This window comes from Gymnoscopelus microlampas, assembly GCF_963454915.1.
Source record: "Gymnoscopelus microlampas genome assembly, chromosome: 23".
NCBI lineage: Eukaryota > Metazoa > Chordata > Actinopteri > Myctophiformes > Myctophidae > Gymnoscopelus > Gymnoscopelus microlampas.
Window position 1 is genome coordinate 26,352,857 of NC_139960.1, and position 25,276 is coordinate 26,378,132.

At 42.2% G+C, this 25,276-nt stretch overlaps 1 protein-coding gene across 1 annotated transcript in view; it reads right to left on the bottom strand.

Annotated features, from left to right (window-relative positions):
* The window catches only part of lin7a (lin-7 homolog A (C. elegans)), a 54,933-nt gene that overhangs the window by 5,459 nt on the left and 24,198 nt on the right, over positions 1–25,276 (bottom strand). Inside the window, exons 4-6 of the mRNA XM_084049655.1 lie at positions 17,012–17,083; positions 4,629–4,838; positions 2,605–2,820 (exon numbers count right to left, since the gene is read on the bottom strand). Of these exons, the coding sequence (XP_083905781.1) occupies positions 2,605–2,820; positions 4,629–4,838; positions 17,012–17,083 (498 nt within the window). The remainder of the gene's footprint in view (positions 1–2,604; positions 2,821–4,628; positions 4,839–17,011; positions 17,084–25,276) is intronic.

Below are 25,276 nucleotides of genomic sequence, written 5' to 3' on the forward strand. Positions count from 1 at the left end.
TATGTTGATTAATGTGAGAGAAATAATAAAATACATTCATTAATTAAATAAAATAATTTGCTGTTCACTTCAGAAGTACCTCCACAGAAATATTTATTTATTTTTATGTTTGGAGTCTGGTGTTCCACCATCTTTAGGCTTTAGTTTAGGTATTCTTTACTTCATTCTCTCAACTTTATTTCTCTGTGTGATTTCCTGTGATTTCTGTGTGCAGCAATCACACACAGGTGTGACTGCAGGCAGAGCCATGCAGTCATGCCTTATATGGGGATTGGTGGGGAGGCTCCCTATGGTAATTAGGATTAACTGGCACACCCCTTCAAGTTACGAGGATTGTGATTCATCATCATCAAGAACATAGTTACGAACAATTCTGCCTTTTAAGAACGTTTCATGAATCTGACTGTATTCAGATGTAAATGTATTGCTGAATGAGGCCCAATGGGCCTCATTCAGCAATAAATTCGTAAGTTGTCTTCTTAAATTTCTTCCTAAGTGAATTCCTAAGAGAAGTCGAGTCAGATTCATGAAATGTTCTTAGGCTCTGCCTGCAGTCACACCTGTGTGTGATTGCTGCACACAGAAATCACAGGAAATCACACAGAGAAATAAAGTTGAGAGAATGAAGTAAAGAATACCTAAACTAAAGCCTAAAGATGGTGGAACACCAGACTCCAAACATAAAAATAAATAAGTATTTCTGTGGAGGTACTTCTGAAGTGAACAGCAAATTATTTTTTTAAATGAATGAATGTATTTTATTATTTCTCTCACATTAATCAACATATCACCACTCGATATCAATGTAAATTTGCTGAAATTAGCTGTTAAAAATGTTATCCATATTTCATGTTCAGGAGTAGCGTTAGTAGTGGATATAAAACATTTTAGTACTGAAAGCTGGTGGGTGGATATAGAGGGTCTTTAAGGTAGCAGCTGCTTGGTATGTAATGGGGTGGAAATAGGGGTGTGGTGGGTGATATGGTGGTGCAAGGAGGGTGTAGGGGGCTGTGTGGGGTATGGGGATGGGTGTGATGGGTGGGTACAGGGGGGCTTTCAGGTAGGAAGGGGACTTGAAAATGGGGGTGTGGCGAATGTCGGGATATGGGGGTGGGGGTATGGGGGGGCGATGAGGGTGGGTTGGGTGGGGGGTTATGGGGTGGGTATGGGGCTTGGGCTTCAACTCAACCGGGTCTGTTTGGGTTAGATGCATTTGGCTGCAGACCCCCACCTGAAAATATTTTCTGCTAGGGAAATGTTTTCAAGATTTATCAAAATGTTTCGAAAATAGCCGATCTACAAGTTCAAAATTGCCAGTAATGGGACGCGTTGTGAGCTTGTAGATCAGCTATTTTCAAACAAAGTATAAAATACGGTTAAAGTGATTAAGCTGTTCCTCGTTTGCTGTGGACCCCCTGGAACAGCTTCAAGGACCCCTGGGGGTCCCCAGACCACACCTTTGAGAACCTTTTTTGCTCTAAAGATATGATAAAAATATTATTGTAATTTAAATCCTATATTATACAACTGTAGAATTGAAGAAACTTCATTATTCATTATTTTTGCACAAACATATCACACTTAAGAACTCAAAGGCCACCCTAAGAGTGCTCTCTAGTATGCGTAGATTTCTTCTTAACTTAAGAACAAATCACAGCTAAGAAAACATTTGTGAATGCCAAAATCTCTTAAAAAACGTCTTAAGTGGGTCTAAGAACAAATTTGTTCGTAAGTACGGTTCATGAATCGGGCCCAATGTTCTTAAAAGGTGATACGAGGACACCTTTCTTTCTTACAGCCTTTCAGTCTAATTCCAGTCCTGAAATAGAACGCCTTTGGAAATCCCCTGAACCCAAAACACTGTGACATGCAAAAATGACACATGGAAGATCTAAGCTCATGTCGTGTTGACCAGCCAGTTCCACATCAGCACATCATCACCACCAGTTTAGGAAATGTTTAACATGTTTAGTGAATGTTTTGACATTTCGGTACCATGATATAGCCTAATCTAGATTAAATAGAAGCATTTTCATATTATAGCAAAGAATCTTCACTATTATGCAGTATGAAAAAAGTGCTGTTATGTAAAAACAGCAACAACTCAAGTTGTTATTTGTTAGCTGAAACTTGGTTGTTTAAAAACAGCAAAATGATTGTCATGGTCTGAGTCATTAACAAATCCATACTGCATAACAATCCAAGTCCACAGTTTCACTGAGTCTAACTAACTTTGTCCAGATCAATTTATATTTATCCTCGCTCCCAGTGGAACACAGATACGTTTTAAGTAGTTTCAAGTCTGCTGAAAGAGCAGCCTTCGTGTTATGCACGACTCCAAGAGTAAATTAGTGATGGAAATAGTATATTAGCATAATTATTAGTATGTAAATCCCTCACCATCACCTCTCATCAGTTCTCGACACCTGCTGGTCCTGACCCTATCTGTCCCACAGAAAATGTTATGCTCCCTCTCTCTCTCCTTCTGTCTCTTTCCCCTGTCTCTCTGGCGCACGCACGCACACGCACACGCACACGCACACGCACACGCACACGCACACGCACACGCACACGCACACGCACACAACTTCAAAGCAGTCTCACCTATGACATGTGGTTCTGCTGGGGCGTCAGGTTCTGCTGCTGCTGTTGCTGTATGAGGATCTGCTGCTGCTGCCGTCTCCTCGCCGTGCGCAGCTTCTCGAAGCGCGCCTCCATCTCCTCCAGCACCTTGGGCGTGTAGCGGACCACCAGCTTCACACTGTCCTTGGCCGCCTTCAGCAGCTCCACTGCCTTTTCGTGATGCTCCCCCTCCACACTCTGGGTGGAATGGAGGTGGGGTAGTATGGTGAGAGAGAGAAAATTTGAGGAAAGAGTGTGAATATGGACATGGAGTAAGAAACGCCCACGGGCACAACCCCAGAGGGATTCCATTGATCTCGTTCCCACCAGATTCGGCACAAACATGGGGATGAATTCATTCTACTATTATGCCACCAAAATGTGGAATGCGTGAGGGTGAGGGTGCTTGAAGGGAAGGAGAATTGTAAGAGAGGTAGACAGAACAACAGTAGGCCAATCTTAATTGGTCTTAAAATGTAATGTGGCCTTCCCGGACAGAAACTAGAACTCCCGCTGTGTTTTTAAGACCCACTCGATAAAGCAAACATGAGCAGGTTTACAATTAATGCCACCGGTCGTGTCCAATCCAGTCTTTAAAGTATTTCCCTGGGCTTCCACAGAGTGGTTTCACTCAATTATTGATCAAGAAGTCAAATAGCAGCTCCACCAACTTCATCATAACAAGTCCAACTTGTTACAGGTTAGCTATAGGTGGATATAGGATTTTTATTTCAGGATGCTGTTTCACTAAGAAACCGTATTGCAAACCACAAGAGGACTGTGCCATATTTGCACTTACACAATTTTATACTGCATTGGCCCGACGTTAGAAGTGGCCACTGCACATTTGCAGACTGCCTTTAATAGGTTTCAGTGGGCTTTGATTAATCTTAAACTTGTTCTGAACTCTAAAAAAACAAAATGTATGGTATTTACTAGGTCTCTAAACATAAATCCCTCATCGGGTGTTTACACTCTTAAAGGTGAACAAATTGAGCTGGTCTCCTCTTATAAATACCTGGGCATCTGGCTAGATTCTAAGCTCTCATTTAAGATTCATGTGGAGAACCTTACTAAAAAACTAAGAGGACAGATTGGTTTCCTCTACAGAAACAGGTCCTGCTTTTCCTTTAGCAGCAGAAAAACTGTTATTCAATCTGTCATAATGTCGGTGTTTGACTATGGTGATATGCTGTACATGCATGCTTCAACCTCCACACTTAAGCCTCTCGATGCAGTCTACCACAGTGCCCTACGTTTTATCACTGGTGATGAATATCTCACCCATCATTGTATTTTATATGATAAAGTGGGTTGGCCTTCTCTCGCAGTACGGAGAGAGCAGCATGTTATTTATTTATAAGGCCTTGTGTGGTAAGCTTCCTTTGTACCTATCGTCGCTTTTAGTGCCAAAAGTTACTGGACATGCAACGCGTTCACAATCACACATTAGATATACAAGTCCACGGAAGAACAGTGAACAAGGAAAGACTGCTTTCATGTATTATGCTCCACACAAATGGAACAAACTTCAGGACTCGAAACTGGAGCGATTGGTCTCAGTACAAACATTTAGGGTACTTCTTGAGGACACATTGCATAGTAACTGCTCCTGTTTCATGTAACACTATATTTATTTGTATCTGTGATGATCGTAATTTGATTCAAATGTTTGTTATGGTTTTTCATTATGTATGTATTTCATTTGTTTTAAATGCTGTTATCAGGGTGTCCTTGAAAAAGAGAGCTTTGCTCTCAATGGTGTCCCCTGAATAAATAAAGGAAAGAAAGAAAGAAAGAAAGACTTCTGTAGATGGATGCAAGCTTCAATGAGAGCTGTGTTGGCGGAAATGCATATAGAACTCCATGTAAACATAAACCAGAAACCCACTCTGACCTCCCACACACACACACACACACACACACACACACACAAACGTATGCATGCTCGCTCGCTCGCACGCACGCACGCACGCACAAAGATTCCCTTGATCTGACTGACATACCACGCCGTTGACAGACAGCAGTTGGTCCCCTCGCTTCAGACCGCCGTGCCTCTCGGCCACTCCCCCAGGGATGATGCGTGAGATGTAGATTGGCGAGTTCTGCTCCTTGCCACCCATCACGTTGAAGCCCAGCCCTTCCTCTGTCTTCGGCAGCTCCACCACCCGTGGGTGGGAGTGGCCCTCACTGGCTGCAAAGGCTGCAACTGTGGCCTGCACCAAACCAAGGGACAGAAGAATGTTTTGCACATTAGTGATTCTCAGCATCTTTTATTTCAAGGACCCCCAGTATGATATGCATTAGACCACGGACCCTCATTTTTATTTTTATTTTCTAAATCTTCATTTTAAATCTTGATTTTGTAACCCTATTTTTTTCACTCAGTGCCAATGCCTAAGCTTGTAATCCTGGGCGCTACTCTCCCTCTGCCAGCCTGGGTAGGGCCCCGATCTGAGCTCATTCTTCCTTCAACGCATGAGGTGTGAGCAGGCGGCTTCTTATCACCTGACAGGAGGGAGTTTCCCCAGTAGGACGTAGCGCATAGAAGGAACACGTTATTCCAACCAGTTTCTTTCCCCTCCATCAGGCGCCCCGGCTGACCAGGGGGAGGCAGTATAGAGACTAGGATTACTGCATGTTTTTTTGTGAGGATATCTACCCTAGGGGACACGGGGAGAACATGCAAACTCCACACAGACCCTCATTTGATACGATTTATTTTTTAATCTCTGGGACGCTAATCTATAATGTAAAATCCTCATCCAACTCTGAACGGGTACAAATGGAACCAAATGGACCCGTTTACAGACCTGTACACTCCATTTGGTTCCTAACTATCAATCATTTAGCCAGGGACCCCTTGGATCCCCCTCAAGGACTCCTGGGGGTTCCCGGATCCAACGTTGAGAACCAGTGTTGAAGATATAAGATTACCCTTTTGTCATTTTTGGGAGGTTTGGACACTGACCAATCCTGCACCGTGATTGGCCAATAGTCTACAACGCAGTCTACAACCCTAACCCTTCCACAGTCAATGCAAATCTATACTTTTGCAAAGTCAGCCAATCACATTACAGCTAGTGTCATCACCACTAGCTGTAATGTGATTGGCTGACTTTGCAAATTCAGGACTGTGATTGGCTAGCGAAACACACATGACACATGTGCAGCCCTATGAATAGCAGTATGGACTTAAAACACTTTTATGTTTTTTTGTCTCCGCCAGGCCTAAGGCATGGTGGAGAGTATGTTTTCGTTGCCGTCCCGCTGTGTGTCCCCCCCCCCCAGCCAAGCTAACATTGGTCAAGCTCCACGTGACACGTGACAATATGTTGTCACCAATGCTTTTGATTGGCTAGAGGGACGCATGACAAAATAAAATCCTATAAATAGGTGTGTCACTTCCAAAGACTATTTATGTCTTTGGAAGTGAGGTAATCAATAGCTTAGACAGGATCATTCAGGAACAGTACTTTCCAGTACAAACAGAGATCACAGCTGAGATCACACAATGCAACTAACTCTCATTACGCAAACTGAAGAAGCAGGAAATCATCGTCTGAAACCTCATGAAGAAGCAAAGGCGCAACGCCGACAGCAGAAGGCCAAAGCTAAGAAACAGAGACAAAGAGCAATTGAATCCCTAAATGACAAAAAACAAAGACGAGCCACAAATGCTGACAACATGACACAGCAAAGATTGCTACATTCTCTGGAAGAAAAAGTACAAGAGTCTGTAAAGAACATCGAAAGGAAAAGAAGGCACTGGTCACAGTATTCAATAGATTAAAGACAACATCAACGAGCACATTACACCAGTGAGAGGAGACGCTACAGATCACTTAAAGAACTAGAAGACGTTCAAGTTAATGAAGCTGGTGCCGCATTCTTAAAGAAGATGTCAGAAAGTGGACCCAAGGCCAAAGTCTCCGCCAGACCGAAGGCATGGTGGAGAGCATGTTTTCACTTTGTCCGTCCGTGTGAGTGTGTGTGTCCGTCCTGTGAACACCTAACATTGGTCAAGCTTCACGTGACATCACAATATGTAATATAAATAGGTAAGACTTAATTAATCAGGAACAGTTTTACCACCTCGCCTGGCGGAGACCTGTGCTCCGAGGAGCACATTTTCTAGTTTTAAGTGAATCACTTCCATCACTGTGATGACCACTGTGACCACACCGCCCACTTCACACTGGGTGTGATTTTTGGGGCGGTGTAGCCGCCCCCTATAAGTGAGTTTTGGACACCGACCAAAAAATGTGTGTACCCCCTAACCCTTCCATTGTTAATGCAAATCGATACTTTTTTCATATCAGCCAATCACATTACAGCTAGTGTCATCACCACTAACTGTAATGTGATTGGCTGACTTTGCAAATTCAGGACTGTGATTGGCTAGCGAAACACATGACACATGTGCAGCCCTATGTATGGACTTTAAAAAAACTCATTTATCTTTTTTTTAAAGTGAGTCATGTTGTGATGACCACACACCGCCCACTTCACACTGGGTGTGATTTTTTTCATTCATTTTAAAATGTCTTTCTTTTTTTGTGGCAAGAGACAGTTTTCAAAGCACAAAACGCCCAGCATGTTTGTTTCATCTTTGAATTAATTAATTAATTAATTCATGAGTTAATTAGAACCCCTACCTTGCTGTTCTCCAGTCAGTATAGATAGCAATATCAAAGTGATGGGTTTTACTCAAATCTGGCAATTCCCCCAAAAAATACATTCAACCACTGAAACCTGACCATGTTGGAAAGGCAGTGAGATACTGTGACTTTCACGCTTGTTCTGAATCTTTACAGCAGTTCGCCAAGCAAAAAATGTCTCACCGCCTAGGGGCTACTTTCAATTTCGAGTTTCCTTTCTTCTTGTGCTTCTGGAACAAAGTATGCAGGGGCTTGTTAGTCTAGCCTGGAATAAACTAATACAGACAACCAGAGGAACAAGTGTAAATGAGGCTTCAGTGTCAAGTCTGTATCACTTAAAGAACTTGAGATGAATCAGGGAATGAGATACAGGAGACAATGTGGAAGCTTCTGAATCCAAATTATCCAGCAGCAGGCCCCAGGTGAGAAGCTCCTACACTCCCTCCTGGCAGTATTCATTTACCTCTCTCACATTTCCATATTCATATTCATTCTTCAATCTTCAGTCTTGTATGCCTTCCCTGTTAAATTATTTTTACTCTCTACTCGGCTTTCTAGTCTAGTCTGTACATTGTACCCTACCAGCATCCAGTCTCTGTGCCCCCCTCCCTCCTTCTCTCTCTTTTCTTCTCCTCGCTTCCTCTGTTCCCGTCTCCCTCCCTCTCCCACTGTGAAGCTAAAAGGCAGCTACTCAGCATGCACACCATCGCCTTCCCAGCCTCGCAGAACATCGACCTTCATAACTTTATCTTGGTGCCTGTGAGTAAAATGTTTTTTTTTTAAATCCCACAATGTGCCATATGGCCAGATCCCTTCAAACACCAGGGACTCAGAGGCAAAAATACGATACAAATGAAAGCTAACAGTCACAACCTCAAAGGTATACGGCTTTGATCATTTTGTTCGCGGACAAGAGCTACATAATTTTTCAGGAGTCTCACAGTCCAGATTGTCTCCTGTCTCTATTAAGAGGGGTCAGAAATTTGAGATTGAATTGATTTAATTAAGGGGCAATAAAGGGGAATTGAGCTGTTCTGTCTGGCTGACAGACATATTTCACCATTGTTAACATGGCTTCGGCTGCTTTATCTACTCTGTCTGATTCTCCAATGGCAATGGTCTGTATCGTTGTTATTATAGCCTACTATTAAATAAATGATTAGTGTTCCACTAGGGATGTAGCTACTCCAAGGTGTAGCTGATAATAATCATGCATAACTAACACTAGCTTTAGTGCAGATACAGTATCCAGAGAATTTCAGAAACACTGCAGTTGTGTTTAAACACTCCACGCCATCTCACCCCACCGCATCTAATTGAGATTGTCCCCACAGGTGATCCAGGTTCTACATAACATTTTCTCCATGCTGCTACACTCCCACTTAATGCTTGCAATTTTATGATGCACATTAAGAAGCAGTAGCTTCTCCAAGTTTGTGCTGAGGGCAAAGAACAAAACAGCTTATGCTTAACCACCAGCTACCAGTGAAACATCGTATTGATTTAAACATTTTACTGTTCGTTTTTAAAGCCTTAAACAGCCTTGCGCCACAGTACATTTATGATCTGGTTTCTGAACCTTCTGGTATTAGGGTTAGGGTTAGGGTTAGGGCCGTAGTTTCAGAAAAATCTAGTGGGTGGCAAAGTAAATGATGTTGGGACCAGTGGTGGCCTTTGCTACTGTATGTTTCACCCGTTTCAATTGAAACAGGCCTCCACCCTAAGGGGGGCCTCCGACTGACAGTCCCCCCCCCCCTCGCACCGGAGCCCTCTCTCTCTCGCCCCGTCTCTCTCGCCGGCCCGCGTCGTGCTCTCCCACACTGTTAAGTCACACCTATTTCCTGTAAATAATAACCTGGGTAAAATTTGGGGCATTGGGAGGTAAAAGGGGAGACGCTTTATTGTGAAGGGGCGACAGGAAAAGGAGAGGTGTTGTTGCTGATAAGTTGTCAAGATAGATGGCTGCGCGATATTGAACAGTCAAAACTATTTGTATCAATACAAGTTAATATATGCCACACACTTTCAAACGAGAGGGCGATGCACAAGCAAGACGTTGCATACTAGCGTTACCACATGAACTGAAAAGCTCTAAGGAAACTGTACAACAATCATCATGCATCACAAATGCTTTAATCAACTCTCAACAACCTGTGAGTAGCCTCTTTATTGCCTGAACATCAGCTGAGCAACGTTCTAAATATAAAGGATACAGCATTGTCATATTTAAAAAAAGCACATCATCATTATTCACATAGCCTAACTGATTAGGCTACTCTTCTCTATCTATCTCTATCCCTCAGCTCAAAGCCTGTATCAACAGAATAATGCCATAGACAAGGGGATGTCCCGTGGTGATGATTATTTTCCATTCTAAATGATAAAATGTAGCTTTAGAGTTTAGCTTGTTGGAACGGCAGTCTCTGTCACAGACCATCTGTGAATCTCCGGCGGTGATGATGTGGAGTAAACAGGATGTAGATCCGATTAAATCAGGGCTCATCTAAATGAATCACCTGATTATTTTGAAAGAAAGTGAATCATGTAATGACAATGGCAAAACAATATTACTTTTGTTAATTTAATGTGAGTGAGTTATTTTAGCTGTCTGTCCATGGTTGAAGTGCAAACAGTCTAATTAATATTAGATTAGACTATTATATTAGCCTTATATTAGCTCTTGAAACGGGCCTCCAGATCCTTAAGGCCGCCACTGGTCGGGACTATAGGTTATTTCATTTATGGTCGCAGTCAGACAAGAGAATATGTGACTAACTAGTCGGATGGGAGATAACATGCATCCAACTATTCATGGACGTGCAGAGAAAACTTTAGTGGCAGCGGCTGAAATGTCCTAATGGGCACATCAGTCAGTCCAGATTCTTTTTTGTTTTTTGTTTTTAGCAGCACTAGCCGGTGGATCCTGCTCTATACCTGACTTTGTCCGTGTTCACCGTCAACGTTGTGATTGGTCAGGTCCGTCAACAAAGTGATTGGTCAAGCTTCACATGACACGTGGCTATAAACACATTATAAACACATGAAAAAAGAAGTTCAGAATTAATGGTTATTAAATCAAAATTACCAGTTGTAATTAATTAATTAAGTTTTCTCATGATGCAGTACGCATTTGCTTCATTTCCTATAAGTGCCGGTCAGTAAGCAATTGTGTGATGATCAAAATTAAATTGTGAAATTAGACTGGACTGTGAGTGACAGAGAAAGAGAGAAAGAGAGAGGCAGGCAGACCCCTACTTGACAAATACGATTGAAATTAACAGTAGGCTATAATACTTCGTTTTTTTGTACATACCTATCTGTCTCGCATTAAGACGGACCACTCGTTGAACTTGAGTCTGTGCCGCGTGCCTGTGCAATTGGGCTCAGTCAGTGGACATATGCGCGCACGGGCGAGTTTGGTTCAGATTTAAGGGCTTGCCTTGATATATTGCGTTAATCACTGAAAATAGCCGATCTACAAGTTCACAGCGCGTACTGGAGAGGCATGGATTTCTACACAGAGGGCAATTAATCTATGTACTTTCCTGCAACAGTTCTGTGGTGGAGACAATATGCGTAAATTGACAAAATTCTATTTTGCAAAAGACACCCCTGCTCCCACACTCTGGGACAATCTTCCATTGCACATTAAGTCCAGCTCCACCATTGAAAGGTTTAAATCCACCCTAGTAAAAACCCACCTCTTCTCCTTTGCCTTCAGCTCAGTCTGAGGGCAATTATGGCCTACTCTGGTCATTGAATGTATTTTAACTTTTGTGTTAAATTGTATTGCTTTTATGTTCTTTTAATTATGCTGTATTTGTATGAGGTATTGCTTTTATGTTTATTTTACTATGTTGTATTTTATGAGGTCTTTATGAAGTTATTTTGAATGGAAAGCACTTTGGGTCAACTTCTGTTTTTAAATGTGCTATACAAATAAAGGTGACTTGATTTGACTTGACTAACTTTTACTCCATCGTACCAAGGCGTTGAGTGCTGAAAATGGCAGATCTACAAGCTCACAAGCAAAATGGGTTAAAAACACATCAAACGGATGACACAAAAAGCCAAAAGCATGTTTTCATTAAACATTCAACACTCCAACATCTGGAGAAAACAACAGTGCAACAAGAACGACTACACAAAAATATATAAAATCAAATACCGTTTAAATTCAGATAACATGCAGTAGAACTAGAAGGAGCTGAGGGGCCTGGGTTAACATGGAGGATGTCACTCACAAGGGGTGAGCCGTCTGCAACCCTGGGGCCTGGGGGAAGGCTAGCCGGGGAACAAATTTAGCGAAGTCCAATTTGGATGTTCGTGGAGCCATGATTTTAGGTTAATGGGGAAGTTAAAACTTTTACCTTCCACTGTGTTGTGGCTGGGGGGGATGAGGTCAGAGGAACTCCCTCTAGTGGAGTAGCTATGAGCATCCCCTACTTTGGATTTTTGAGTGGTGCCAACCACTCCTATATCTGACTTTGTCCGTGTGTCCGTCCGTATGTATGTATGTCCAATAAACAAACATTGATGACAACATCAATACGGGGCTCATCAAAGGCACCACTCTCTTCACACAGGGTGTGATTTTTTGGTGTGTGTGTAACACTCTCTAAGAAACACCCTGTCCATTTGTAGGATGTGTTTAGACTGAATTGTGGGCCTGCATTTCTGTTCATATATATATATACGGTGGGGGCGTGGCTGTGGAAAACGGGCGTGTTTGGTAAAAAAGGCTCTGCAACGTGATTGGTTGATGGTTGCCATGTCTGCTTATTGTAAGCGACATTGCTCTTGTTTTTCTGTGAAGGTGCTTGTAAAGACTGGTGGTTGCGGTTTGTCCCTGTTTCTAAAACGTTGTTGATATTTGGTATGAGTTATTGGTTGATATTGATATATTTCACACACACTCTCACATTAGATATGTTATCCAATTATTTATTTTTTTTTGACAAGTACTGGGAACCCGCTCCTTTGAGTGTCTCAAAACAAGACCCATTGAGAACTGGGAAACACTTTCTTTCACCTTGAGCCATCCTAGTAGTCGAATGATGGTTAGGTGAGTCCTGGTGTGCAAGTTGAGAAGCAATCTCACAAGATGGTACGCGACACCAGCGCACAACAAAGGCACAGTCACACATGCATGACTGAAAGGTGCGAAGGGGTGGAGCTTCTGGTTGCGAAGCAAAATAGCATCACGTGCCATTGTGTGGAGTTCAACTTTCTTGGCATGTGCAGTGTTGCCCTGCCATTACACATGTGTGACCGTAAGGGTACGGTCGTTGGTCACATCAGATTGTTCAGTTCACCATCAAACTGTAGTATTAACATTATGGCCAAGTTCAAGTTCTCTGTCAGTACTACACTGTGTTGCCTGAACTTAGTTTTAGACTCCATGTTTTCTTGTGCCTCAGGTTAATTTCCAGTTGTTGTCACTGCCTGTCTGCCTCAATTTGCATCCCACCAGCCTGCCTCGCCTGCCCGCCTCGCCCAATGTCTAGCCAACGGCTCAGCTCTCCCTGCCTGCCCCGCTCCACTGTTATTCTGGCTCTGCTCATCGTCTTAACTACTCCACAATAACTTTTTGTACAGCTGCAAAAGTTTAAAAGGCAGCAGCACACATCCAAATATTTCCAACACACCCACTACTGTACAACTAGAATAACAACTAGCATTGCATGATGTGACAACAAGCATTACATAAATGATATGCAGGTAGCTAGCAGATAACAGCCTCAGGCAATAAAACAATAGTAGCATACGCGATGATTAGTAAGACAAACATGCAGCAAAAATATAAATGGGACAACACCAACAGACAAGGGTTAGGGAATATTAGTGGGAAACAGCGGTTTGTATAAATAATAAAATGTTTTTGTTTTGTTTTTGTTTTTCAAATAGTTCCAGTCCCTTGCCGCAACAGACCAGACTGACCAAAGTACTAAACCATACAAGTCCAGTCTTGTCTTAGTGTATGGTTTAATTCATCATTTTTGAAAAAAAAAACATTTTTTCAACCTAACCTGACAAAATCATGCAATAATTATTTTTGTTTTGCGCGCACAACACACACACACACACACACACACACACACACACACACACACACACACACACACACACACACACACACACACACACACACACACACACACACACACACACACACACACACACACACACACACACACACACACCCTCCATGTCTTTGTCATCTCTCTCTTCTCTGTGTTTGTCTCTCTCTCTCCTTTCCTCTCCACCATCTCTCTGATGTTCTGTATAGGAGTGGGCGAAGCAGGATGTGCCGAAGGGGACTGAGCTGCACTCGCTTTTACAACCTACCCTCCTCTTTCCTCTGTGTTCCTTGAATAAGTGCTAATGATTGTATAGCTTAGTTTTGATTTATTAATGTGCAATATGCACATGAGCAATGCTGTAATATGCAGCTATGACAATAGATTGTGTCATGCACTGCTAATCAAATAGGCCTATGCTGTCACACTATTTTGAAGCTGCAATCACGCCATTCTGTCTGTCAGTTGGTCCGAGCTTGTCAAAGCTTGTTATGGATTAAACAAAATGTTGTGGTATGTTCCATACAGTGACAATACGCATCTTATCTGATCTATTAGGTGTTTCTTTTTGTTTTACAAACATCTGTGTAATATTATGTACATTTTCACATAAAGTGCTCAGTAAAATCCTGACTGTTAATTGAACCGTACGTGCTAGTGGTAAACTGGACCTGCATCATTCAGGATGTTGCTGTGTGACCAGGGGTCTATTTCACGAAAGCGGAATTAAATTTTCCTGGTTTAAAAGGCGAATCCAGGTTTGACAAGCCTGCGCTGTTCAGCCTGGTTTATTCAGTTCCATGAACGCCAAGCCTGGCTGAGAAGGAGCAACTTTGTCAAGCCAGGATCGTTAAACCAGGCTGAATGTGAGTTCACCTATTCCTGTAAAAGACCATAAAAGTCGATACCAGAATCCTTGAACTTGACCAATCATGGAACCCAAAACCAGAGTGGCGTTCTTCTCTGTGGCTGAACAGCAGCACTGCAGCAGCTCATGGAATCATACAAGGAAGTAAAATATAATATATTTAATTTATAATAAGCCAGAAAGGAAACACGGCCGCAATAAATATAGATCCAGGGAGAAAGCGTGGCAAAGTATTGCCGACAAATTAAATGCAAAAGTTGTCCAAAAATATGCAACTAATTTAAGTCCATAAATATATAATTCAGTTAGGCTTAAACATGAGGAGTATATGTGAATATTGGAATTATAATTATAAACACTTAGAATCATTTTCTAATTTCTAATTTCTAAAATCGAAGATCTACAAGTAAAAAGCTTGCTTTTTGGCGGCCGGGGGTCCCCGGGGGTCAGCGGGGGTCAACGGGGGTCCAGGGGTACACGGGGGCCGGGGGTCAACGGGGGTTCGGGAGTACCCGCCCCCCCCTGTACTCCCGGACCCCCATTGACCCCCGACAGGGGTCCGGGGGGCTGGGGGTCTGGGGGGACCCCCGGCCGCCATAAGACCATTTTTTTTCGAGCTTGTAGATCTTCGATTTTTGCATAAGAATTGAATAAGTGTGGAAAAACTCATTGGTTTACGATTGGAGTCATTGGACTAACAGCTATTTCACAAAACTTGCAAGAACAAGGCACTGGTTTAATAAAGCTTGGCTGTTAGCCTGGTTCGGACCAGGCTAACTTCACAGCTAAATTGCAATGGTAACTAAGGCAGGATTGCTTAAATTTTCTTTCGTGAAACTGGATCATGGATAAACATATCCAGGTTTACTGGCTAAGTTAATCTGCCGAGCTAACTCAGCTTTCGTGAAACTGATTCCTGGATAATTTAAGCCAGGATAGCCAATTAAACCCGGTTTAAACTCGGTTTATCCCTAATCCAGGTTTCGTGAAATAGACCCCTGGTCTTTAGAAAACAGTAGAGAAAACAGTAGAATAGAAATTAAAAGAGAACCTGTTATAACTGTCATTTTGATTGTAAAGGTACAAACATGGCGACTGGGGAACAAAATTCCAATTAATTGTTTTGAAGGAAAAATCTGTTTTATGCTGTCAGACATTTTGTCTGGAAAATAAATGTCTTATTGTAACTATGAAGCTAATATTTATTACAGTATTGTGTACAGTGCGGTGCAAGGCCCATGTACATTTATATTATGTATGGCCATTGTATTCTCAGGAACCGAAAAATCCATGTACAGCATGAAAATACAACGTATGCAAATTCATGTCCAGCTGTTACCTTCTCTCAGTCCATGTAGCTTAGGTGAGCTAATTTGGTTTATGTTTTAAGTCTCAATAGCCTTTTAATCCTAATCCTCTGAGAGGTGTGATAAAAACCTTAAAATGCACATTCAGTAGTGCTAAAGGGGTTTTTCACTTTAAAACACTTCTGGGGTCATTTTAATGTCAACTCAGGCTTTTGTGTGGTGGACCCCAGACAGTTTATAAGTTGCTTAATTTCATATTTAGATATTTGTCTCCGCCTAGCCAAAGGCGTGGTAGAGACTGTGTTTTTGCCCCTGTCCGTCCCTGCGTGTCCGTCTGTGCATGTCCGTCCGTCCGTCCGTCCGTGCGTCCGTCCAGCTAATCTCCAGCATGTGAAACTGTGCACACACACTCCCTGGAGGCGAGAGCAGAACCTCTGACCCAAATCTTTTACATTGGCCTGTGCCACCAGGAGGCCCATTTTTGCAAAACATATATTTATATTACTCCTACAGATTTTGTCCCAAACATCAGCACCATATAGGACGTTTGTTTTCAATGACTCTAACATGGTTAAAGGCTAGTTTGAAGTTCAATGGATTCATATGGGGGGGGGGGGGTCTGGGGTGCACATTAAAATGTCCCTCTAAAAACCTCAATATGCACAATTCTGCACATACAGCGTAGCGATAGTTCATGTAGGGACGGAAGGCAGGATGTTTATTGCTACATTCACTCTCCCCGGCCCCTCCCCCATTCATTTGCTAACAAGCTCATTAATTCGTACTCCCACAAGTACGTTCATCCTCACGCCATTCTCATTCGCTACAAGCAATCTCACTCACGCCCTCATTCCCTCAGCGGTTCATTTAAGCAGCCTCTATTAATTCTACGTGCTGCACTGTCTCAGCTGGTTGTACAGCTGTTAGTTTTCAAATTCCCTCCACCTCCCCGGCCTGCTCCCTGTTGGATTTTGGTTAATATTGTTATACAGTAGGTTGATTCTGTGTATTGCACTGTGGTTCTATAGATGGTACTATGATTCTGTGTATTGTACTGTGGTCCTATGAATTGTACTATGATATGTGGTAGTTTAATTATGCATTGAAGGTTCAATGTTATGTTTATGTAAAACTGTATTTTATGCTCTGCTCTGGGGGGTTTGTGATTTCAGATCTGTTGTCCTGCTTGCACAGGTAATCTGTAATATCACATGAGCAGAGTCACACTGCCAAATCTGAATGCAATGTCATTGCAGTAAATGGTTAATATTGCAGTAAATGGTTAAATATGCAATATGGTAAATTGTTAATAAATGGTATTGGTTATTCCTGAGCTGAAGTGTCTAAATGAAATAGTGTTAATGATGACTTCATCTATTTGTATCCAGTAGGGCAGATGTTATGAACAAATAACTTGACATTCATGAACCCTAGTGTAGTCGTAATTGTGCAACCAATTAAAATATTTCTTACCTTAGCTGTGGCTCGTGCCTGGTACTCCGGGCAGCCATTCACTGTAATGGTTTCATGCATGTACTGGTATACCTAAAAGAGACAGGGATGTCACCAAAACATCAGTAGGGTTCATACTGCAATCTGCCTTTTAGATTATGAGATACTATGTTGTGTGCAAAGTTCACATTTTAGCCTGAGGATGGCGTTAGAGGCAGCGTCATGGGGTCACTTAAAGGGGCTACACCATGAATTAAAAAAATATATATTCTATATAAATATTGCCCCCTAATACGTTTTAAACAGGTTGTAAGCCTAAAAAACATCCAGATATTTTTTCTCACAATCTGACTGTCTGTCATTCCAAGCTATTTCAGCTGCAATACCAAAACGTCCTATTGGGCAGGGGGGAGCTACTGAGCAATTCTGTCTGGCAACCATCAATGCAAAATCTGGGCAAGTGACATCACTTGCCCAGCCATTCTGAAATGGCCTGTTCAGACACGCCCATTCAGGAAATCAATGAAATGAGCATGAATGACTGAATGTTAAAGAAAAATATTTTTTTGGGTACAAGAGATACTGGGGAGCCCAAAAAATACTAAAAACCTAAAAAAAAATGAAATTCATGGTGTAGCCCCTTTAAATGGTTAGGCTTCATCCTACACACTTGCTCCACAAGTGTCATGGACAGACATGATCATCCATCCATAAGTGTGATTCATACTTATTTATGCTTGTTGGCTATTTTCGGTGTGTGTGACGCCCGCGCACAACTAAGTATAACTCAGGCTTTTAGAGTTACTAGCAGGGCTAAATATGTGCCAAGCATCTGAATTCAAGTAGTCAATGTCTGTAGTCAAACAGTAGTGGGTCTTCACATCTGGCTTTATGGTGCCTACTGGCCGTGGAAATTGAAAACATGGCCGAAAGAGCAGCCCTCAAGCCTTGCTGCACCTTGATGCTGTCATTATTCAGCTGTTAGCAGTTAAGAATAGAGTCAGGCTGCTCCAAAAGGCAGACCAAAACAAAGCATTTGACCTTCCAGTTATAAAACACGTGTTCCAGTCTAGAGATATCCTTCACTGACCTCGTAGAATCAATCAGACGGACCAGGTAAAAGGAGGAGGGGAGGAGGAAGAGACATACAGAGGACAGTTGGAGAGATAACTTGGGCACACTGACTCATGGCTAATTTGGGTATTTTTTATGTAAATCTTTACTCCATCTTTCCTGTCCTCGTAGACGCAGCCCTCACCTATTGCCATCAGACATTCAACAACACATAGGTTTCTGATCTGACATCATCAAGCATAATTATAACCTTTTTCTATAGCAGTATGCCTCATCCATTCATCACTGAAACCAAATGATGAATCGTATTATTATGATATGGTTAGAGGTGGTTTTTACTTTTTGATATGATTAACCACATTAACCCTGGCTTCCCTATTTTGGGTATATCATTATAGGTATAACATTTCAGAATCTTTCAACATAAATTCTTAAACATCTTATATTATTTTCAAAAATAACTAAAATGGCCAATCTACAAGCTTGCGGTTCTGCTTTTTTCACCATTCTTTCCCTACCATCCCTGTGTTCCCCGGGTTCTATATCCCATGCAGGGTTCTTTGTACCATGAAGTACATAGCCCTGGCTTAAGTGCTTAAGAGATATCAGCTGTGTGCAGTGTCTCAAATGAGGCCTTGGCAATGAGCTGGGGTAATTGTTTTCTGGGGAATATGAACAACAATAAAGGTCAAGCCATTTTGTGTGGATACTTTTGGTAGTAAGCCTACACCAACGTCAACTAGTTGGAGCGTGTACTGCATTCAAGAGCATGTGCTGCTCTGCTGTTCATGAAGCAATCAAAAATAAATCAGATTAACGTCTTTGAACTTTGAAATAACATTTCATTTCAGATTACCGAAGAAAAAATATATTCATCATTATGAAAGATATTTTGGGAGTTTGGGACAGGTTATGAAAGGGATCTCCAATTATCAAGTCTGATTCTGTCTGTCTTCAAAGCGGAGGAATCCTACACTATTTGTGATATCTTTAAATCATCAAAAGGATTGGTAAATGCAGTAGAGTAGGGTATAACACTCTTTGATGTATGCAAAAAAAAAAGTTTGCAGAAATTGGTATGAAATTTTCTTTGCTAAGCGTATATTTCAGATACAAAATTATTAAATCTTCATCTTGATAAGACTGATTAGTTAAAAGAGAACACTCTTCAAGCACACACAAAAACACATATCCCTATGAACGTTTTCTAACGCGTTTCTTTAGGCCAAGCTGTTTTTTTTCCCTCAGATAAACTGTGTAAAATTGTGACTATTGCAAAGAAAAGCCCTTTAAAAAATGTGTGGTGGGGAGGGGGGGGGGGGGGTATGTTATGCCTTTATTGATAGTACAGTTGGTAGACAGGAAATGGGGAGAGCGAGATAGGGAGTGACACGCAGCAAAGGCCGTCGGGATAGGGATCTAGGGACTACCTAGGCTACATTGGAGCCTAGGTGCTCGGACGGCTGGCCCCCTTAACCACTTTCACATACTTGCAGACAACGACCAACTCAGCACTATAACAGGCTACACCTTCGACGAAGGCCCAGCAGTTTCTCCCCTGGCTGTTGTCTATTGCCACTCTAACTAACACTCAACCTCAATAACCCCACCTCCCTTATACAAGGTGGAACCAACAAAGAGCTAACGAGCAGTAATTAGGAATCAATTAACTCACCTGAAGCTAACCATGGCCATGAGTCATCTACCAAATTACATACATGTTTTACAAAACCAATTAAATACATTTTCAATTAAAAAGAAACATACTGTACCACACTGACATTACACTTATGGAGAAACTGTATAGATTGCAATGTTCCTCTTAAGTCTCTATAGGGCACGATAGCACAGTGACACTGTGTGTACACAATTTTACTCTGAGGCCCCATGAACCACTTTTCACTGCTTTATAACGGCCTCGATATCAACCATAATAATCCAGATGAGCTTGTGTTCCCTTCTGAAAGGAGCCCTGCCTTTCCGGGATAACTCATCCATAACAAGGAAGAATCAGCTATGGTCTTTTGGATGTAAGTCCTTTCATGTTGTGACTGCTCTGGCTGGAGATGTGCACTTTGGTCTAAAAGGCCTAATGTCCTGGAGGCGTCTATTCAGTACCCCAGCTCCCTTTTGCTCATCCATGAATCTTGTCCTTACAACACCAAAAGCTTGATTTCTTTCGCTCTCTCACCATCTCTCTGTCTTTCTTTTGTGGGTGCTCCCGGCTCTCGCCCTCTGTGTTTCTCGCCCGCAGATGAGGTCTTAAATTAACCCAGATCCATTACACCACAGAGCTAGCTATGCCTGATGGGAAGGCATCATGCGGGCCGAGGAGGATTCTGGGCTGTAAAAAGCCTGATGGAGGAGAGAGCTGCCTAGAGGACCACTAACGTGACAACATTATGAATAACCATGGTTCTCTGCCTTTTCTATTTCTACTGAGAGAGAGAGTGGCAGAGAGAGAGAAAGAGAGAGAGAGGAGGGAGGGAGGGGGATGATATAGTGGGAATTAAATAGTACCTTTATGGTATGTCTGGGTTATTCTGATATGACAGTGAGGAATGACAGAGACGTGAGGGCTCTAACGAAAGAGAGATGACGTGAAAGGAACAAGGTTATGGTTATGAAGTTGATGCATCAACCAGTTGAGTCACCACGTCGTTCCCACTGTATCTGTATGACGTGTTTTGTTCAGGGCTGTTGTGTGAGCAAACGAGGTAAACGAGTTGTTTACCAGGCAGCATGGATTTCTTAGCCATTTCTTTTCATACATACATATATTTTGTATTAGTTCATTTACTATACACAAACTATTGTTGACTTTATTACACCAACTGTATATGATGTGTTTTAATACATGGCATAATAGCTGCTGTACACTTGAATGTGCTTGCCATTATTTCTTACAAAAAAATCTGCATTCAGAGCTAGTTACTAATTATTTAGTTTTGATTTATGTTCATAAATCAACTCTATGGAACACCCTTCATGTCTGTGTGTGGGCTAAAAGAATATTGAACAAATGAGAAGTATTAAAAAGCGCTTCTGACAAAAACAGCCAGCTGCAGAGCGGAAGATAAACACACTTTAACGAGGCAGGTTTTTTTTCCCCCGTTAGTCTGTTAAAAGTAACTATGCAGTGTACCTGTTTATCAAACTTAGCACTGACGCAAATGTTATGAAAACAATTAATTCTATTTCTAAAATCTATGAAGTGGTGAGGATGAGGAGAGCAATATGTGACATGAAATGAGTTCATATAGCATTTCTCTCGCTAGTTCTAAACTGCAACTCCATGAACCCCTCTTTGCAGAAGTTATTGTAATATTTAAAGTCCTGCTTATTATTGTAGGCCAATATAAGCAGTGTCATGAAGCATCAGGGCATTAATTCACACGTTGTGCTGCATTGTGAGCTTGGATATCCATTTTCAGCTGTTCTTATCAATGATGGACAAAACCTCCAAACTCCACTTGAGCTGGATTTGGATAAAGTGGTGATAATATAATGACACATGCAAGTATCTGACAATATATAAAGTCACAATACCAACTTTGATGAGGCAGTATTGCTTTGTTTTAAAAAATAAACGTTTTTTTTTCATTTCCTGAAAACTTCTTTCTGAAAAATGTACATTTTGGAGTTAGCTGGTTTCTGCCCGACAGCAGAGAAATATACTGTAAATGTATAGTATCACATTTACAATCAGCCCTTTGAGGGGAAGCATAATTCCGATGTGGCCTGGGTTGAAGGCAAAATACCAGAGGCGCACTGGGCGTTGGGCCAGGAGAGGCGGGACCAACGGTGACCCAGCTCTCCTCCCCTACTTCTCACCACCGACCAAGTGCTGCGTCAACATCAGGAAGGCAGCGGGGCCAGACAAGATCAACACCCAGGTGCTGAGGGTGTGTGCCGAGCAACTTGTCGTCCTGTTCAGGGACCTCTTCAACTTCTCCCTGGGGCTGGGGAAGGTGCCTCGGCTGTGGAAGACGTCCTGCCTTGTCCCGATACCCAAGAAATGCCGCCTCTCTGCCACAAATGACTACAAGGCCAGTCGCTCTAACATCACAGGTCACGAGCGGCTGGTACTGCAGCACCTAAACCTCTAGTGAGTGACAGCTTGACCCCCTCCAGTTCGCATACCAGGTGGACATGGGGGTTGAAGACGCAATAATCTACCGGCTGAACAGGGCCTACACCCATATTGACACCAAGGACAACACCGTCAGAATCATGTTTGCCTTCAATATCCAAACCCACCCACTAGCTGAGATGCGGGTGGACCGCGGTATGGTAGCATGGATCACAGACTTTCTTACAGGTAGACCGCAGTAGATGAGATTGCAGGGATGTCAGTCTGATTTAGTGAGCAACGCGGCTCCCCAGGGTACTTTGCTGTCACCCTTCCTGGTCACCTACACGGTGATATGATATATTACACAAAATATTACACAACCACTGTCAGTTCTGTAGATTTCCAAATCTCTGCTGGGGTGAAAGACCAAAGGCAATGTTAAGTTGTTAGGCCCATTGTCGTTTTCAAAAGTTTTGCGACTTTTGAAAACGAATTAGCTGCAAATCCCAACGCTCCATCTTCAGCTGGTTCCTTCCTCTCCAATTTGCGAGGCTGATATACGCTGACAACTCATTCAGGATGACGCACAGTGATCCTCCTCATGTCATTGATAAACACGACGGGGGAACAGACAACCAGCTCATCATTCATTTAGCCCCACACTGCTGAACTGGCACTTTCCCCGTCACCCATTCTTCATATTGACAGCCGGCCCACCAACCATAACGAACTTGATTCATGTTCAGTAAATTCTATTGACAGAGCTGTGGAGATGGTCTGATCGGCATCGGATTATTATTATTATTTTATTTTTTGTATTGTACATGATTAGGTGGTTCTTGCACCGGCTCACCAGAGCGTGAAATGAGATTACCACACATACATAGGCTATACAGTAAGTGAAGGGGGAAGGCTACAGGTCATTGATATTCATCAAATGCCATGCAGGTGATTCTAAGCAGAACAGTTTTGGCGTGTGACTTAACGTGTGCTTATAATGTCTCTAATAATAACTTCACAGAACACTTCATGGGAATGGCCGATGTGCTACAGAGTATTAAGAAGGGTCAAATTAGATTTGAATATAATTATGTCACAAATGGGTAAGAGGGAGGATCAGTGGTGGAGGGGGTGGGTGTTCTTGTAATTATAGCCTACTGTTGAAGTAGGGAACTGAAGCACGTTTCTTTGATTGTTGTTGGTCATTGCAATTCTCTGGCCAGCTAATTGCAAGGGGAATGAATATACAACAGTATAATGTGGTACTACCACACACACACACACACACACACACACACACACACACACACACACACACACACACACACACACACACACACACACACACACACACACACACACACACACACACACACACACACACACACACACACACACACACAATACACAGATAATGTAATTGCTATATTCTCCATTTTCTCCTTTTGAAATTCCATTTCTTTGGAGGGCTGTTCCTCCAATTACCGTTGATATGAGTTCAGCATCGGAGGACACAGCTGTTTTGTATTGCAATATAACATGCGTGCCGCGGTACTTAGCCCTGGTGATTGTCGCCGTGATAACAGTAATCTCTGCAACAACAACCATCAAACTGGCCCTTTAGCTGCCTGAGCGAGCATTACCCCAAGCTGAGGTCACTGAATCACAACAGAGCATCAGCTCCCACAAGCCTGTAATCGACCGCAAGCCGTCCTCAGCCTGACTCAACAACAACCAACCAATACGCTTACAGATCATCTGTGACAGTTTCCCTGTGGTGTTTGTAGCTGAAGTGGTTTTGTGGTTCATCTCCTGTGAAAATCCAGCCACGCTGTCGAGACCTTTTCAGGGGTTCTTCAGTGTGATTACACTCCAGTGGCAGCGACTGGCACAATGATCAGGGATGCACTCAGTACCAGCCTCTTGCCATCAGTGCCAGGCTGTACCAGGTCACTACTCCACACCGCAGCGAGGCCATATATGAACTGTACTCCGTCTGAGAGAGAAAGAGTCTCTTCTTTCTTTTATGATGCAGCATGGTGTCATGTTTTCACATATTGTGATTAAGTCGTTTTTTTCATGTACTGTGCTTGTACTTGGGAGCATATAAAAGCAGTAGTTTGTGTTGGTGTACTCTTGTACACCAACACAAACTGACTTGTCGAAAGTATATCTGCAGATTATAAAGAATTATAATTATTTTATAAAGAAAACATCCACTTTCGAAAGCATCACTGAATTGCAAAGAGGTTGGCTGGTAGAACGTATTCATATTGAAATGGTTAAGCTCAGGATGCCACATTGTTCTGTTTATTGCTATTTTTGTATTTGATGTATTACTGTATGCTTGTGAAAAAGCAATTAATCCACAATATAATTGCTCTAACACTACAGCAAAACAACCAAATGAACAAATAGTTCTACCATTATGTAGCAGAACTTTCCCCCCAGAAACTGATGACTGCAGTTACTCATCATGATTGTGTGTTTTGACACCAGCACAAATCATATGTTCAATGGAACTCATTTCACACAGAACATTATGTCATCTAACAAGGCTTTCAGGGTTGTTGTTTTTTGTTTAGATTTTTCCAGACAGAGTAAATGCATGTCCTTACTTGGGGCAATAGCAAGTACTGTAATAACAAATGGGCTATGAGGACACTGGGCCTACAGTATAGTGGTGTTACAGAATTAAATCACGTCTCACAGGACAATGAGAATTAAATCCTGTCTCACAGGGGAATCAGAGTCTCCTTTGTTTGTACTACTGATAGACTACATCTGCACATATAATGTAGACATAGCCCTCACAAATTCTGTCTGGCATTTCACACAGCCTCTTTCAATTCTAATTGATCTGGGGTAGCGTACAGTACATGTCAGTGTGACCTTTGTACCTTTATACTGAGCGTTGTTTTGTTTCTTTGGTGTATTGACTCTGGGCTGTAAATATTTTCCCCTCAAGGTACAATAAAACCTTGAATTTGTACTCTAGAGCCCCGTTCCAGAGCACAAAAAAATCCATAACCCATCACCCACTAACATCTGGCTTTAGTGGGAAAGGTTACAATAAGCATTCATTCCTGGGGCAAATAAGTCACAGATATGACTAGCTTGGCAGTGATGGAAATATG